Source organism: Tachypleus tridentatus, chromosome 2 (assembly GCF_004210375.1).
Source record: "Tachypleus tridentatus isolate NWPU-2018 chromosome 2, ASM421037v1, whole genome shotgun sequence".
Classification (NCBI taxonomy): Eukaryota; Metazoa; Arthropoda; class Merostomata; order Xiphosura; family Limulidae; genus Tachypleus; species Tachypleus tridentatus.
Window position 1 is genome coordinate 121,922,806 of NC_134826.1, and position 14,165 is coordinate 121,936,970.

At 34.1% G+C, this 14,165-nt stretch overlaps 2 protein-coding genes across 8 annotated transcripts in view; one reads left to right on the top strand and one right to left on the bottom strand.

Moving 5' to 3' along the window:
• Window positions 1-6,488, top strand: part of LOC143244981 (voltage-dependent calcium channel type A subunit alpha-1-like) — a 336,700-nt gene extending 330,212 nt beyond the window's left edge. The window contains exons 47-48 of the mRNA XM_076490619.1: window positions 275-515; window positions 959-6,488. Coding sequence (XP_076346734.1) covers window positions 275-515; window positions 959-1,830 — 1,113 coding nt within the window. The 3' untranslated portion in view covers window positions 1,831-6,488. The remainder of the gene's footprint in view (window positions 1-274; window positions 516-958) is intronic.
• Window positions 6,489-7,468: 980 nt separating this feature from the next.
• The window catches only part of LOC143244983 (RAB6-interacting golgin-like), a 35,518-nt gene continuing 28,821 nt past the window's right edge, over window positions 7,469-14,165 (bottom strand). For all 7 annotated transcript variants that reach the window (XR_013025409.1, XM_076490620.1, XM_076490623.1 and 4 more), the window contains one exon: window positions 7,469-10,786. Coding sequence is in view for 6 of the 7 variants with exons in the window: in XM_076490620.1 (XP_076346735.1) it covers window positions 10,727-10,786 (60 nt within the window). In the remaining variant the exon portion in view is untranslated. The remainder of the gene's footprint in view (window positions 10,787-14,165) is intronic.

A 14,165-nucleotide genomic window follows, 5' to 3' on the forward strand; every position in this document is an offset into this window, starting at 1 on the left:
ATTATTTTTTGTAGTAGTCTGTTACTAATACCAAAGTATTCCATAAAGGCTTTCCGGTTGACGATACAGTTAACGAGGTGTATTTTTATGAAACTTTATAATTTACACTTTTGTATTTACATATTGGACTTTTCTCTTGTGTATTTAATACTATAAATAAAAGTTTAACTCGTGTTAATTTTTTCATCAAACAACAGAGGCAAAATTTCGAAAAGAAACGCCGAATTTTCAAAATAAAACCTAAATATATAGTAAAATATTTTGCAAATTGTAGGAAAAAGAAACTCATCTTCATCCTTGTGACCGCGATTATCACCACAGCCGATCGCGATCTCCCTCCCCAGAAAGATTCAGGCACGAGTCCCTAACTCCCCCACGACGGGGAAGATCTCCAACCCCCGTCATGAGGTCTCCTTCTCCTCGACGGGGTGGTCACGACATTGGATTTTCTGAAGCAGTGGCTGATATTGTGGACAGAGTAAAGTATGAGACAAGTCGCAGAGGAAGAGCGAAAGGTAGGACAGCTTTAAGTATCTGTTCGTTCTTCTTGATGACGAGAAACCTACTTGAAATAAAAATGTATCTCGGAACTTCAGGTTAGCAAAGATGACCTAGGAAGGTCGAAAAGTTATTCTCTGCTTATCAATAAAAGTGTTCATACCCATATAAGCCGTTCTGAGATACATTTTTTGTTTTCGTTTTTCTTTATTGTTTAAAGCATAAGGGAGAGCACAAAATTATATGTGAAATATATATATATACACAAGAATTACACATTTAAAGTTTTGTATGATTTCTATATTTATTATGTAAAACATGTATGTGAGTCTTGTCGAAATTTTTCTCTTCTGCTTGCAATGAGCAGCTAAAATTAGGTTAAGCTTCTCGGAAATAAGCTGAAAACAATTTGGAAAGGAGACATTTTTATTCAGTTCTTTTCTGCCCTCTGTATGTGTAGCTAAACTTAGGGGTGATGAGTTCGGCATCTCTGGCAAAGGGCGAACGTTTCGAGGAAGATCACCGATTCGCTCTGTGCCAGGCAAGCCATCGCCCTGGAGAACATCTCCTTTACGAGAGCGGAGTCGAAGTGTTAGCCCAGAATACCGGACGACGTGTTTCTATAGGCGATCACGTAGTCCCAGCCCGAATTCCACTCCAGGCCACAGTGAGTACTATGGTAGAACCCAGTTAGAACAGAGATCACGTAGCCCAAGTCCAGCCTCTGCGCATAGCCTACCGTTACAGCGAATGCCAAAAGGGAGGAAATTGCCTCCAACCCCCAACAAACCCTCAACCTTGCGTCTTGATGTTCGATCAGTGGAAGGTATCAATTTTCCCATTGTGTCTCATTCACCTACACTGCCCCAGCCTAATAATAAAACCCCCTTTAGTATTAATTTTCCCAAAGTGAACGCCTCGCCTACTCATCTGCCAAAATCTCAACTGCCGTTCTGGCGCCAGAGAATAACTTCAAGTGCAAAGACTTACAGCCCCTCACTACAACGAGGAGAAAGAACTGGTAGTAGTATTAGCTTGCCACATACTCAACAGAAGACTCATGGTCTTGATCGACATCAACAGTCTATTCTGCCATATACGGACAGAAATGTTGGCACTCTTGGCCATATTAGTGAACCCCTTAGTTTTGAAGCAGCTGCAGCTATTGGAAGGGGTTCACGTCAGCTTCCATCTCCATTGCCTAACGGTTACAAGCCGGGTCAGAGAGAACGTGAAAGACTACGCGAAAAAGTGAATAAAGAACCATCTCTAGTAAGCTTACGGACAGGCCACATGGGACCGCAAAGTGACTCCGAAGATGATTGGTGCTAGCTAACCAATCTCTCTTTTGCATAATAATAGTGGCAAGTGAGTGACCTTTGTTTTTACATGTAGAAAAAAGAAACAAATGAAAAACAGACAATAAATGGAAATGTGTTATTAATCTCCAAATAATAATAATGCGGAATAGCAGTGACATAGAACGTCATTGATCCTGAACAGACAAGAAAAATACTTATGTAAATAACAAATTATTTTATTTCTAGTCATTACGGTTAACACTTCAGTTTTGACTTTTTTTTTTTACTTTTAAGTGGTTTAATGCTGAAAGCTTTCTGTTTTTTCGATTAACTTTTATCTTTTACTCCAACCGTCGTCTTTCATGCTCACTCAGCTGTGATAGACTACAATGCTGCACGTATGAACTCCATAATTTCAAAAGTATGTTTAAAGTTAAATTTGACTCAATATTTGCTTTGCATCTTTCACAAAATATTCACGCTAAAAAAAAAGAAACTAATTATGTACGAATGTTATAATATTTTTCAGTATATAAAGTTCCTTTGTAAATGTCAGGATCTTTCAGTAATCCCGAAATATTTATTATATATCAGTGTTCACAGTGTAAATATATTAAATATGTCTTAGAGTCTTATAGCATATAAAGCTTTTAAAATTCGTCAGACATTATTGCCAATGTACTATTGTCGTTCGGTTTTATCAACTTTCTTGATATTGTGTAAGGCTTAGCGTCAAGGGAGACACAAGAAGCAATTTTCCGCAATGTGGTTATTACTGTCGAAAATTAATGATGTAATATTACCCGCATGTATTTGTAAGCCATGTTTGTTTTCATAATTTTGAAATACATACACATCTGCGATTGAATTAATCCTAACATATTCCTTACTGCGTAAAATAGTTGTAAAAGTTATAATTTTTTATTCAAATACTGTGAACATAAAACTATTCATGGCAGACGACACGCTGTTTTAAATAAAAATTAACGAGTACAGGCTTTTATATTGACATATTATCTGTGAATATTTTCTCCTGTACTTTTCATACATTCAGTAATAAATCGTAAAGTATTATATAATTTTCATTTAAATTTATCTCCAACAACAATAAAAAAGTTACGGCTATTTTAAATAGCTATGGATTTCCAAACGTGTGATGCAAAATATCTTGGTTATTAATTTTTTATCTGATTGGGCCTTTGTACATTTTCATCTGCTTGGTATGTTCACCTTAAATGAAAATGAAAGCGAAATTATTTGTGAATAATAACGATTTTGAATAGATGAAAAGACCTTCAGAAAACGAAGGGTGGATTCCATGAGGGAGTGAAGTGCAACTCAATTAAAATCTAAAGGTGGTACTTACCTTTTTTAGTACTTCTTGCTTCCTCAGACATTATTTTAATTCACGTGATATAAACTGTAATGTCAAACTAAAGGAAAGGGTAAATTTTTATTCCTATAATATGCTGGTAATCACGGAACATTTTCCATTAAGATGGATTGGAAGAAGGCATCGTCCGGATTGGTATTTAGTCGTTTTGTTGTTCGCGATCTGGGAGAGTCTGGTGCAATTTTGACCTGTTCTACCTGAAGGTCTCGATGAAAATTGTTGTTCGCGCTTGAATTGTACCGCTTATTTCATCATTTATTAATTACTAAAAATTCTGCGTGGGTGCAATACATAATTTTTAATGTTTTAAAATATTTTTTATAAATTTCAAATTATTTTAAACCTTGTTAATTATAAATTATAAATTAAAATTGTTGTTTGTCATTAAGTACAAAGGGCGAGCTGTGCCTTACCCACCATGGGTATCGAAGACCGGCTTCTAGCAGTGAAAGTCCGCAGACGTGTCATTGTACCACTGGAGGGCCGAATATTAAGAATTAATTTAGTTATTAATTAAATCCAAATGGTAATAAACTTGATTACTATATTGAGGTTTAATTATTTTGGTGCGTGAGTGAAGAATAGTATCCTTAAACATTGTTATAAAGCTTTTCAGCATTGATAATTTTGGAACACCTAATAAGTTGATAACAAAGTATAAAAACATTAATTTGAATTTACATGATTAATTAAGTTGCTCTAAAACAAAGACGATTACAAAAACATATTTTACAAAAAAACGGATCAAAATCCGAGAACATATCAAATTCGTCACACTATTGAAATTATAGTATCATTTCTTTTCCTTCATTTTATTTTATTTTATAAACGTTAATATTTATAACCACACAACGTGGCGAAAATTGTGAACATTTTCCCATTAAAAACAAAATTGCGCAATATACGTTGCTTTTTATGTTTTATTTGTATTTTTGGAATTTCGCTCAAAGCTACTCGAGAGGCTATCTGTGCTAGCCGTCCCTAATTTAGCAGTATAAGACTAGAGGGAAGGCAGCTAGTCATCACCACCCACAGCCAACTCTTGGGCTACTCTTTTACCAACGAATAGTGGGATTGACCGTAACATTATACACCCCCATGGCTGGGAGGGCGAGCATGTTTAGCGCGACGCGGGCGCGAACCCGCTATACGTTGCTAATAATGCATTTTACTTACACTATATATCCAAACATATCATTAGTATTATTATCAAAATATTATCTGAAGGATCATAATAAATTCACACTGGCGTAAAACTTTAAATAAATTTCTATAAACAAGCTTGTTACATAACTTGGTAAATTTCGTATCTAAGAATTTTCTTCTTTTTATCATTTTAAACAGTTAAATATGCTGGGAAAATATGTAATTATTATGTTAACATATTTGACTATGAATTAAGGTTTTGTATTTAGGACTTTGTTATTTCGTCATGTTTTTAAGACAGACGTAAAATTAATATTTTTAATGTGTGTGTGTATATATATATAGTTATTTATATAATGTAGAATAACTACCGTGATCGTGGGCTAAATACCTATTACCTAAGAGCAGTCCTGGCTTTAATGCTAATTATGAAATTCGGTATCGACATATGTGCGAGTAACGCCGATTCAAACGTTTAATGTAAAGAGACTTTAACAGTTACCGAGATGCTCTAAAAATTATAAATGGGGACTAAAAACTACTTTTTCAAGTTATAATGAACGTAAATATTAAACTACCTTAAGTATTGACAATTTGCATATGCTTAAATACTTATTTGAAAGATAGAAGAACCTAGCAGTTAAAGAGAAGTGGCATTACTTAGTAAAACTATTCTGTAAGTTAACACAGTAAATCCTTTTTTAACACAGTGGTGGGTTTAGGTCGTGTGGACCCTACATCCCATGTAATTTTATATAGCATAAAATTATCAATGGGCCCTGCAGCTGAGCCCTCTCTAGACTCTACCTAAATACGCTACTATTTTAAGATAAAAAATCTTGACATCCAGGAATGGGGTGATCGTAATATTTTGTTGATTTCTTAATATTAGACAAATACCGCTAGAAGCTATATTGAGTTTCTGAAGAAGAAAAAATACTGAAACCAATAGCCGTCACATCACTTTTCAGTCTCACAGGCAACCATGCTTTAACATTACACCGATGTAAGTTATCCAAAACTGTAAATAAATAAATTCATCATACTTTTTGGAAAAATACTCCTAATAATACACCCTTGCATCGTTTTAGCTTTTTACCATGTACTTCCAACTCGTAACGTTTGGCGTTCTATCACTACGCGCATTTATTATTAATTACCAGTCCATTCAAACTTTACGTATGGTAGTTATGACTTTTGTATCTCGCAAAAGTGAAAACTTTTGTACATTTGTTTATAATCTGTATACTTGCACTATTTAAATGAATTTTTAAGATCAGATGCCACCTATAAATGTGTCGTAAATCCTTTTTTGTATTAAATTAAATCATTTTGTATAAATTACACACAAAAAAAGGAGATAACTCTAAACTTTGTGCCAGAATAATCATCTCAGCTTTAACATTACTTTAAATTTTTTTTCTAGTCAATTAGAATGATAAATACGTGTATGAAACAGTATACGTAGACATTTCAGTAGCTCGAAAATGGAAAATATAGCCGTTTTCTCATACTTGATGGCTGTTTGCACAGTCGGCGTAAATATATGAAACTATTTCACCTGGTAATTAAACCTGGCTAATTATAACGGTGTGTGCTCATATTATCATAGTACTAATGCAAAACGTGTTCACGTATAAAAAAAAAAAAGTTTTGTTTAAACATTTCTAAGTGAAATGCTACACAAGGTGGAGTGGAATTAGAAATTACAATTTTTTTTAACTGAGTTTCTAGTTATTACCTAACAATCTGTCCTCGTTCATTCTAAAATCTGCGTGAATTTAAATACGTACTCAGTAAACATTGAATTTTGTATAAATTTCTTCAAGCATTTAATTATTTGAAATTGTTTTCGAAATGTGTTTACAATGCGTGTAGTTTTGGTGGTGAAGAATGATAAAATCTACAAATAAAATCTTGCATCTTAAAAGTTTTTGGGTTTATTCAGTTTGTGTAAGCCAGTTTACCTCATGACAGAAACTAATTTTTAAAGCTTAAAATATACAGAAATATCAAGCCTGGTCATGTTTTTACTACGTTTGTCAAATTGTTTGCCTTTTTTTTTGTACTGTAAGCTCTCACTTGTAAAGATTAAAACTTTTAATTGGGAGGTGTTTAACAAACTTCAATAAAATTGTTTACTCATGTTTTGTATCAAAGTCGGGTCTTTTCTTTTCTCTTAGAAATTTGATAATATTCAAATACATAGTTTTAACAATATTATATCGCACTTAATACCCTAATACTTTATAAGAATGATATTATTTGTCTCGTACTACTTTGTTGTTTACTTACTGTAAAACCACATAATGAACTATCTGCAGTCTGTCCACTGCAGGGAATAGAAATCAGTAAGTTCACAGACCTGAAAAATCCGTATGACACATTAAGACGCATGTTCAATATGATAACTAACTATATACTAATGTAAAATACCATTGTTTTCATTGTAACAAACTGCTGCAATGTCAAACCCAAGACCACAAAATTTGGAAAACTCTCCACCATACTTGTACTTTGGCTTCAAAGATACAATTAAAAGTCTAACAGTTGCACCAAGGACGTAACAGGTATGTATCAAAGAGGATACTTATTATACTCTTTGTTTTTTATTTTTAAGACAGTTTTTCTCTTTAAACAGTTTTGGATTTCAAGTTCTATTTGGAAACTTCTGAGCCTTTGCGAACTTTCATATTTTACGTTGTTAATGGTACCAGAACTCCACAGCCAATTTCATTACAATGGCTTTATGGGTCAGGTGGTCTTTTCTTAATACAAAGCATTTTTTTTTCAAAATTATGTTATTGCTTAGAATTGGATAAAGGTGTGGTATAGAACCCAGATATATCTCCAACAAGTTTTTCCAGATTCATTGAAAAAAACAATGTATTGTTTTCAAATTGTCTTATTGAGGTCTATATTAATAAATAATCATACAAAATGTTATGACATAACTCATTAACAATAAATTTATACTTGGTGACACTGCACTGTTAGGTGATCGTGGTGAACCAAATACATCAATGATATAGTGACATGCTATTGGAATAGCATATGCATATCATTCTTATGAAAGAGTATGCAATTAATTTTGTCATTATGTAACAAAAAGACAATTTACAACAGAAGATTAATCAAACATCAGGCTTTACTGTTTTCATGTTTAATTTATAGTATGAACCAAACAATATTTCACAGAGGTTAAACATTGGGTTTTGTAATGCTTAGATTAACTGTACATACTTCTAGTTATATCACTTTTTTTTTTTTTTTATAGAAAAGCATTAAACTTGCTAGGTAACTTCACTCACACTTTTATCTGCAATTATAATCTTGTGCTGTGGAGATTTTTTCTTGTTAATACTGATTAAGTGACTTTAAAAGCAGGGAAATGCATTTGAATTTCCCCAGCAATATAGAGCTTTCTAGTTTAGACATGAATTAAAGATGTGCTGAACAAATCTATATGTTAATAAAAAGATAAATGACATTATCACAGCTTCTTACTCTAACTAAATAAAATATATATAATTATTGTACTGATAACTTACAACCAAGCCAAAGAATTTATAATTATATAACCAGTTCCATAATTGAAAATTTAAGACCAATTACAAATGTGAACAAGATACTACATTTATAATACTAAAATAACAATAAAACTCATCTAAACCACACTGAATTAAACATTCCATTGTGCTTTTCTAGTTGATAGTAATTTTTATAATCCAATAATACCATTACCTCTCTAAAGTTTTACCATGAATTATGGTTGTTCTACCATTTTTATTAAATATTATCATTCATCAATTGAAATAAAAAAAAATATTAATAGTCCAACAGAGCAAACTGAAAAGATTGCACATAATACACCACTTATGGAACTTGTTAATAATAATTAATTTAAAGTGAGGTTTTATTCATATATGTCACACAATAAGCCCAGCCTAGCTACCACGATATGATCCCTTAGCACAAAACTATAAAAAAAATAGAAATACAAATTTTGACTGAAGGAGTTTCTTTAAAATTTTGTAGGCACAATTGTAGTATTCTAAATGAGAGAAACCTGGGTGTTGCTCTCCACTACTTATCACAGAAATTTTGTGCTGGGCAGTCCTATGGACTTATAAGAAATCAAGGTTTCTTTGATCATTAATGTAATCTCAAGCACCGATTTAAAATGTACCAAAGCTACAGAAAATAACTTACATTTAAGAAAAATCAAATTATACATATCAATTTCTAATATATATATATTAAGACATAATTACTTGCAGTTGGGTCATAATTCATGGAACCTTCCATCAAACTTGACATGCATGTTTAATTTGAACAAATACCAGAAGTAATCTGATCACATAAACATCCAACTGCTTTGGATGTATAAAGAAGTTAGTTGACTGGATATGATTATACTCATTTAGATTATTGAAAGACAAATAGTTTTCAGCCACACTTCTCTACATCTATATTCTCTAGACACAAATGTAATATTAGCTGACTATATCCATATGTATGACAGTTACGGGCTGACTCACAGTGAGAAAGATTTCACTTATTGACCAAATAGATCTGTACCAGGTATTATCAAATTAGAAATCTTTATCAGGAGTATTATAATATGCATAGGGGTCATTCCATGCCAAATCACCCACATAAAGAGAGGTTTGCCCAATTTGTGGCATAGATTATCTTGAAAAAAATCAAGCAAAAAGTTAATTTTGATTTATTCACCCATACAAAATCTTAAAGCTGTACTGCATAGCTGAATACATCAAAATGACGTTTTTGCTTAAAATATTTCAAGGAAATCTACAGCATGAACTGGGAAGCCCTAGGTGAGTTGGCATGGAATGACCCAGATGTGTATTGATACAATCATAACATACAAGGTTCTACTAAAATAACAAAAATATTTATAAAAGAGCATATGAAATTTAAAAAAACAACAATAAAAACTCCTTGGCTACAACAACAGATTAAAATATGTAGTTCCAATACAACATTGCCATGATATACCAAAACAAAACAAACTGCACAATTATCGATATTAGAGAAACAAATATTGTTCTCTTCCATCGCAGGTGGTCTCACAGTGCATTCCCCATTTAATATGGTTTTCACTAACTACTACACGTAATAGTGTTGTTTTATTATTACAAACATATGATCACAACACCATATCTGTTTTAATACAAAACAGAGATTACTAGTGAACCAGTATGTAGTAGATTTTAATTGGGTCCAATCTCTCATATTCTTTCTAACTTATCATTTTATATATAGTTTGAATGAAATTCATCACAAGTCATATTCAAGATTAAAACTTTTAATATAAATATAAAGCTATTTCTCTAATTAAAGAAAAAGCAATGTCCATTTTACATAAACATGAGTCAAAAAACAAATTTAATCTCAATACCTTGCTCTAACCAAACCTGCAATCGTTTTTGTGCTGTTAATGTGTGGGATAATCATAAAGTTAATTAGCCATTTTATGAAAAATTGTATTATTCATAATACAACTAAAATATTTAGAAGCTGAACTAACAAAACTAATTTCTCACTAATTAAAAGAATGAATAAAATAAATGAGATTCCTTGCAAACTCTTGAGTACTGCAGTGTAAACAGCACTGTTTATGACAAAAAATCATAAAATATTGTATGCAATTAGTTAGATTGGAACCTGTCTAGGAACTGCATTTAAGTATAATATCTGAAACTGGTTGAACAATTGTCATCTCATATCTCATTATCTATCTTTAACTAACACTTGTGTAATCCATAAATTCAAAAGTCACTCACACTATGGGGCACTTAAATCTTTTTTTTTTTTTTTTTCCCTTTTAGTATAAATTTCTCATGTGCTGGGAATGCTGTAAATATATTTTAATTTCTCCATGCAGTGATTACAGAAGCATTAGATACTTTTGATATTTATTAGGATAATTACAAAAAAGAGCTAGAAACTTCCCATTCAGTAACAATAATGCAATGAATGGTTATATGTTAATGTTCAAAGAAAATGATGGGATCACTCAAGTAACACTAACTTAAAATAATTTTAGACATTGTATACACTGACGTTCCAAAAATTTAACTAGTTTGCTTTTCATCAGCATAAAGGGTGCATTGTGTAAAGTAAAAAATAAACATGTAAAAAAGTGTTCAAAATAAAAAGATTATACTTCTAGTTACCATTCAGAAATATGAATTGCTTATGCTATAACAAAGAAAGTAACTTTAGCACCAAGTACAAAAAAAACTCTTAAAATCTTTTTTAATATTCATTTACCACAAAGTTAGTACACACTAGCCATTATTCTAGGAGATGAACAAAAGTTGTGATTAAAGAAAAGGCAAATCTTCATCGGTCTTTTTTACTACTCTGAGAATGCAGATGTGTTGGTGACATTACTTAAGGCATACAGTTTTGGCAAAATCTGGAAGAAAAACAAAATTAAATGTTTGCATTTCCTAATTACTTTGAATATTCAAGTCTTAAAAAGCTTAATGTAATACAAAAAATTACACTATAATGATTTTTATACTCTCTGTCTGTATAGTGGCTCATTGTAACAAGATTAGAAACCAGATACTTATGTATTCAGAAAAACAGAACTCCTCCACCATCCACAGTGAAAAAATAAATTTATGTAATTTAATATTTCAAGTATTCCAAAACTGAAAGACAAAAAAAAAAAAAGGACTAAAAATTGCTTCCAGTAAACTTCTAAAAGAACTGTAGGTTGGTTGGTTGATTTAGTGTTTTATGGCACAAAGCAGCTAGGCTATCTGTGCCAAACGTCCAGTAAAAAAGGTAAAAGTAAATGTAGTAAAATTCATAAAAGGAAATGAAGGTGAAATAAAACAGCATAAAACCAATGTTGACATCCAGTCTACAATGCTAAGAGAGAAACTACATAAAGAGAAGTTATAAAGGACTTTCTGTAGCATAATGGTAATTATCATAACCCATCAGAAAGACTAACAGGTAAGTAGAAGAAGTTGGCCCTACCCGTCCTGGTTCTGGGTTGTGTGTCATTACAGCCATTATCAAAGGGTAAAGTAATAAAAGTGTTAAAAGACACGCAGCAAAATTGTAAAAATAACTCGCCAGGACGACTAAAGGGTAGTTCAAATGGATAATTCAAACAGCAGCATTAGTCACCTGAAGTTGGCCTTTCCAGTCCTGGTGTCGAGTTATTTAATATCACGGCCATTTTCTAATTTCAAATCAAACTAGAGAGATTGTGACTCTTAAAAGGGAACCACAATAAAAAAGGTTTAATGAAGAAATATAAAACACGTAAATGACATTAAAAAGATTAAGGGCCATTAAAAAACTAAAAACTTTATCAAAATGGACAGTGTTACCGTCACCAATAACACTATCTATTGTTATGGACAAACCTTGGGACAGAACATGTTTGAAATAGTGCCATTATTGAGAGTCGTAATGATGGCAAGAAAGTAAAATGTGGCTCATAGTGACCCGAGTGTTACACAAACTACACATTGGTGCATCAGTTCCAAATAAAAGAAAATGATGAGTTAAAAAAATTGCCACCAATGTGTTGTCTAGTCAGAACAACTTCCTCCTTCCGGTCCTTACGGAAGCAAGATGGCCAAAGTCCAATATAGGGTTTTATTTGGAAAAGCTTGTTTTCGTGTTGCTCACTCCAAATCGACTGCCAGCTGGCACAGAGCCAAGCCTTGTATACAGAACCATATTCCATGTATGGGAACTGGCACAGCTGTGATAGTGCCAGAGAAGATCGATTTAGCTGCAGTGTTGGTGAGCTCGTTCCTGTGAATACCAATGTGGCCTGGTATCTAGAAAAACTGGATAGAAGTAGATGCTAATGAGAAATGGGCCAGTCGGTTTTGAATATCAGCAAGAACAGGGTGTGAGCCAACGTGAAGCAATTCCAGGGCCAGTAGAGAACTAAGCGAGTCAGTATAAATAGTGCAGTTGGAGTACTGCTTAGCTTCAATATGATCCAGGGCAAAAGAAATGGCATACAGTTCAGCAGTGAACACAGAAGTTGTAGAGGGAATACTGCACGCAACCACCGAACCACAACAAACCATGGCAGAGCCCACAGAGTCACCTGAGTTGGAACCATCCATATAAATTGGAATGGAAAGATTCATAGAAAGATGTTCAGTAAATAAAAGACAGCACTTCCAATCAGGAGTATCTGCCTTTCTCAGATGACTTAAAGAAAGGTCACATTTGGGGACTGTAATAAACTATGGTGGGATGGGCTGACCAGTGGATTCTGCAATGTTATCCAAAAGCTTTCACCTAGAGTATCAGCAATGCTCCGGACATCAGAGTAAGATTGAGAGGGAGACAGAATTGTAGTGCCCACCGACCTTTCGAACCCTGTCCCATATGACCTTGGAACTGGTGGCAGAAGATATGTTAGTTGTGAACTTAATCCAAGATTCCTTCTGGCTTTGACGTCTCACCCACCTAGCATGTGTACGGGCCCGCTGTAAAGTGATGCGGTTTGAAAGTGTGGGATATCTACAGAAAGTATCCCAGGCCCGTTTTTGAGCCTTCCATGCCATGTGGCAGGCAGGATTCCACCACGGACAAGGATATAGTGGAAAATGTGTTCAAGTTTTAGGAATACACTGAGCAGCTGCTTGTATAATACAGTCAGTTACTGCTGCCACACAGTCGTCTATTGATGACTGACAGATGATGGCAGGATCAAGTTCTGCGAGGACAGTGAAAGTGGACCAGTCTGCCTGATCCAGATTCCACTGGGGCACGTGGGTAGGGTGGCATCGACCATGGCCAGTCTCTCTGAAAAGTATAGGAAAATGATCACTGCCTCCATGAAAAATGGCAGAATAATAAAGGGGAGCAAACTGACAGATCAACAGCAGTAATGAACTGACTAGGTGCATGAAAATAAGTAGAAGAACCAGTATTGAAAAGAGACAATTGTGATCAGAGAGCATACGCTCTACAGAGCGACCCCTCATATCAATATCAGCACTTCACCAGAGGGGATGATGTCCATTAAAGTCCCCCAGGATTAAAAAGGGAGATGGCAACTGTTCAATGAGAGCATCAAACTCTGATTGATCATGTCGCTCTAGGTGGCAGGTAGAGAGAACAAACAGTGATGGTATGACCCAAGGAAACACAAATGGCTAAGGCCTCCAAGGGTCTGTTGAGTGACAAAGACAGGGTGGGCACATGCTGATCAACCAACAGTGCCACCCCTCCATGTACTCGTCCATTACACAGCCTGTCATTTCTGTATAGAGAAAACTGCCAAAAGGTGACTGTATCAGCTGGTTTCATAAATGTTTCCTGTAAGGAAAGACATACAGGATGGTAGGAAGCAATCAGTGTTTTGATGTCATCCAGATTAGAAAGTAAACCTTGACAGTTCCATTGTATCAAGGTGGCCATTTTTAATGACGGGTAGGCAAAGTGGCTGGAAAACCCTTCTGTTTATGACCACGTATGTTTTCCTTGCTGTCCTTATTCGGAGGAGGCCTATCGACCTCCATGGATCCTGCCCTGGGTCGATTGGGCAGGTCTTTGTTGTTGGAAGGGGATTCCAGTGACTGAGGATGCGAACGAATGATTGTTTGCATCGTGGGGTGGGAGAAAAAGATATATCAGAAGAAATGCCTGTATTTGAAACCGAAGGATATGGATCTTGAGATTTGTTGAAACGTATGGGAGGAACAGAGATGGGTGTAGAAGTCAATTCATCAACATTTTTTTACCATGGAGGTCAAAAGGCTTTTCATTTGTTTTGAGAACGATTCTCTTGGAGGCACAGAGAG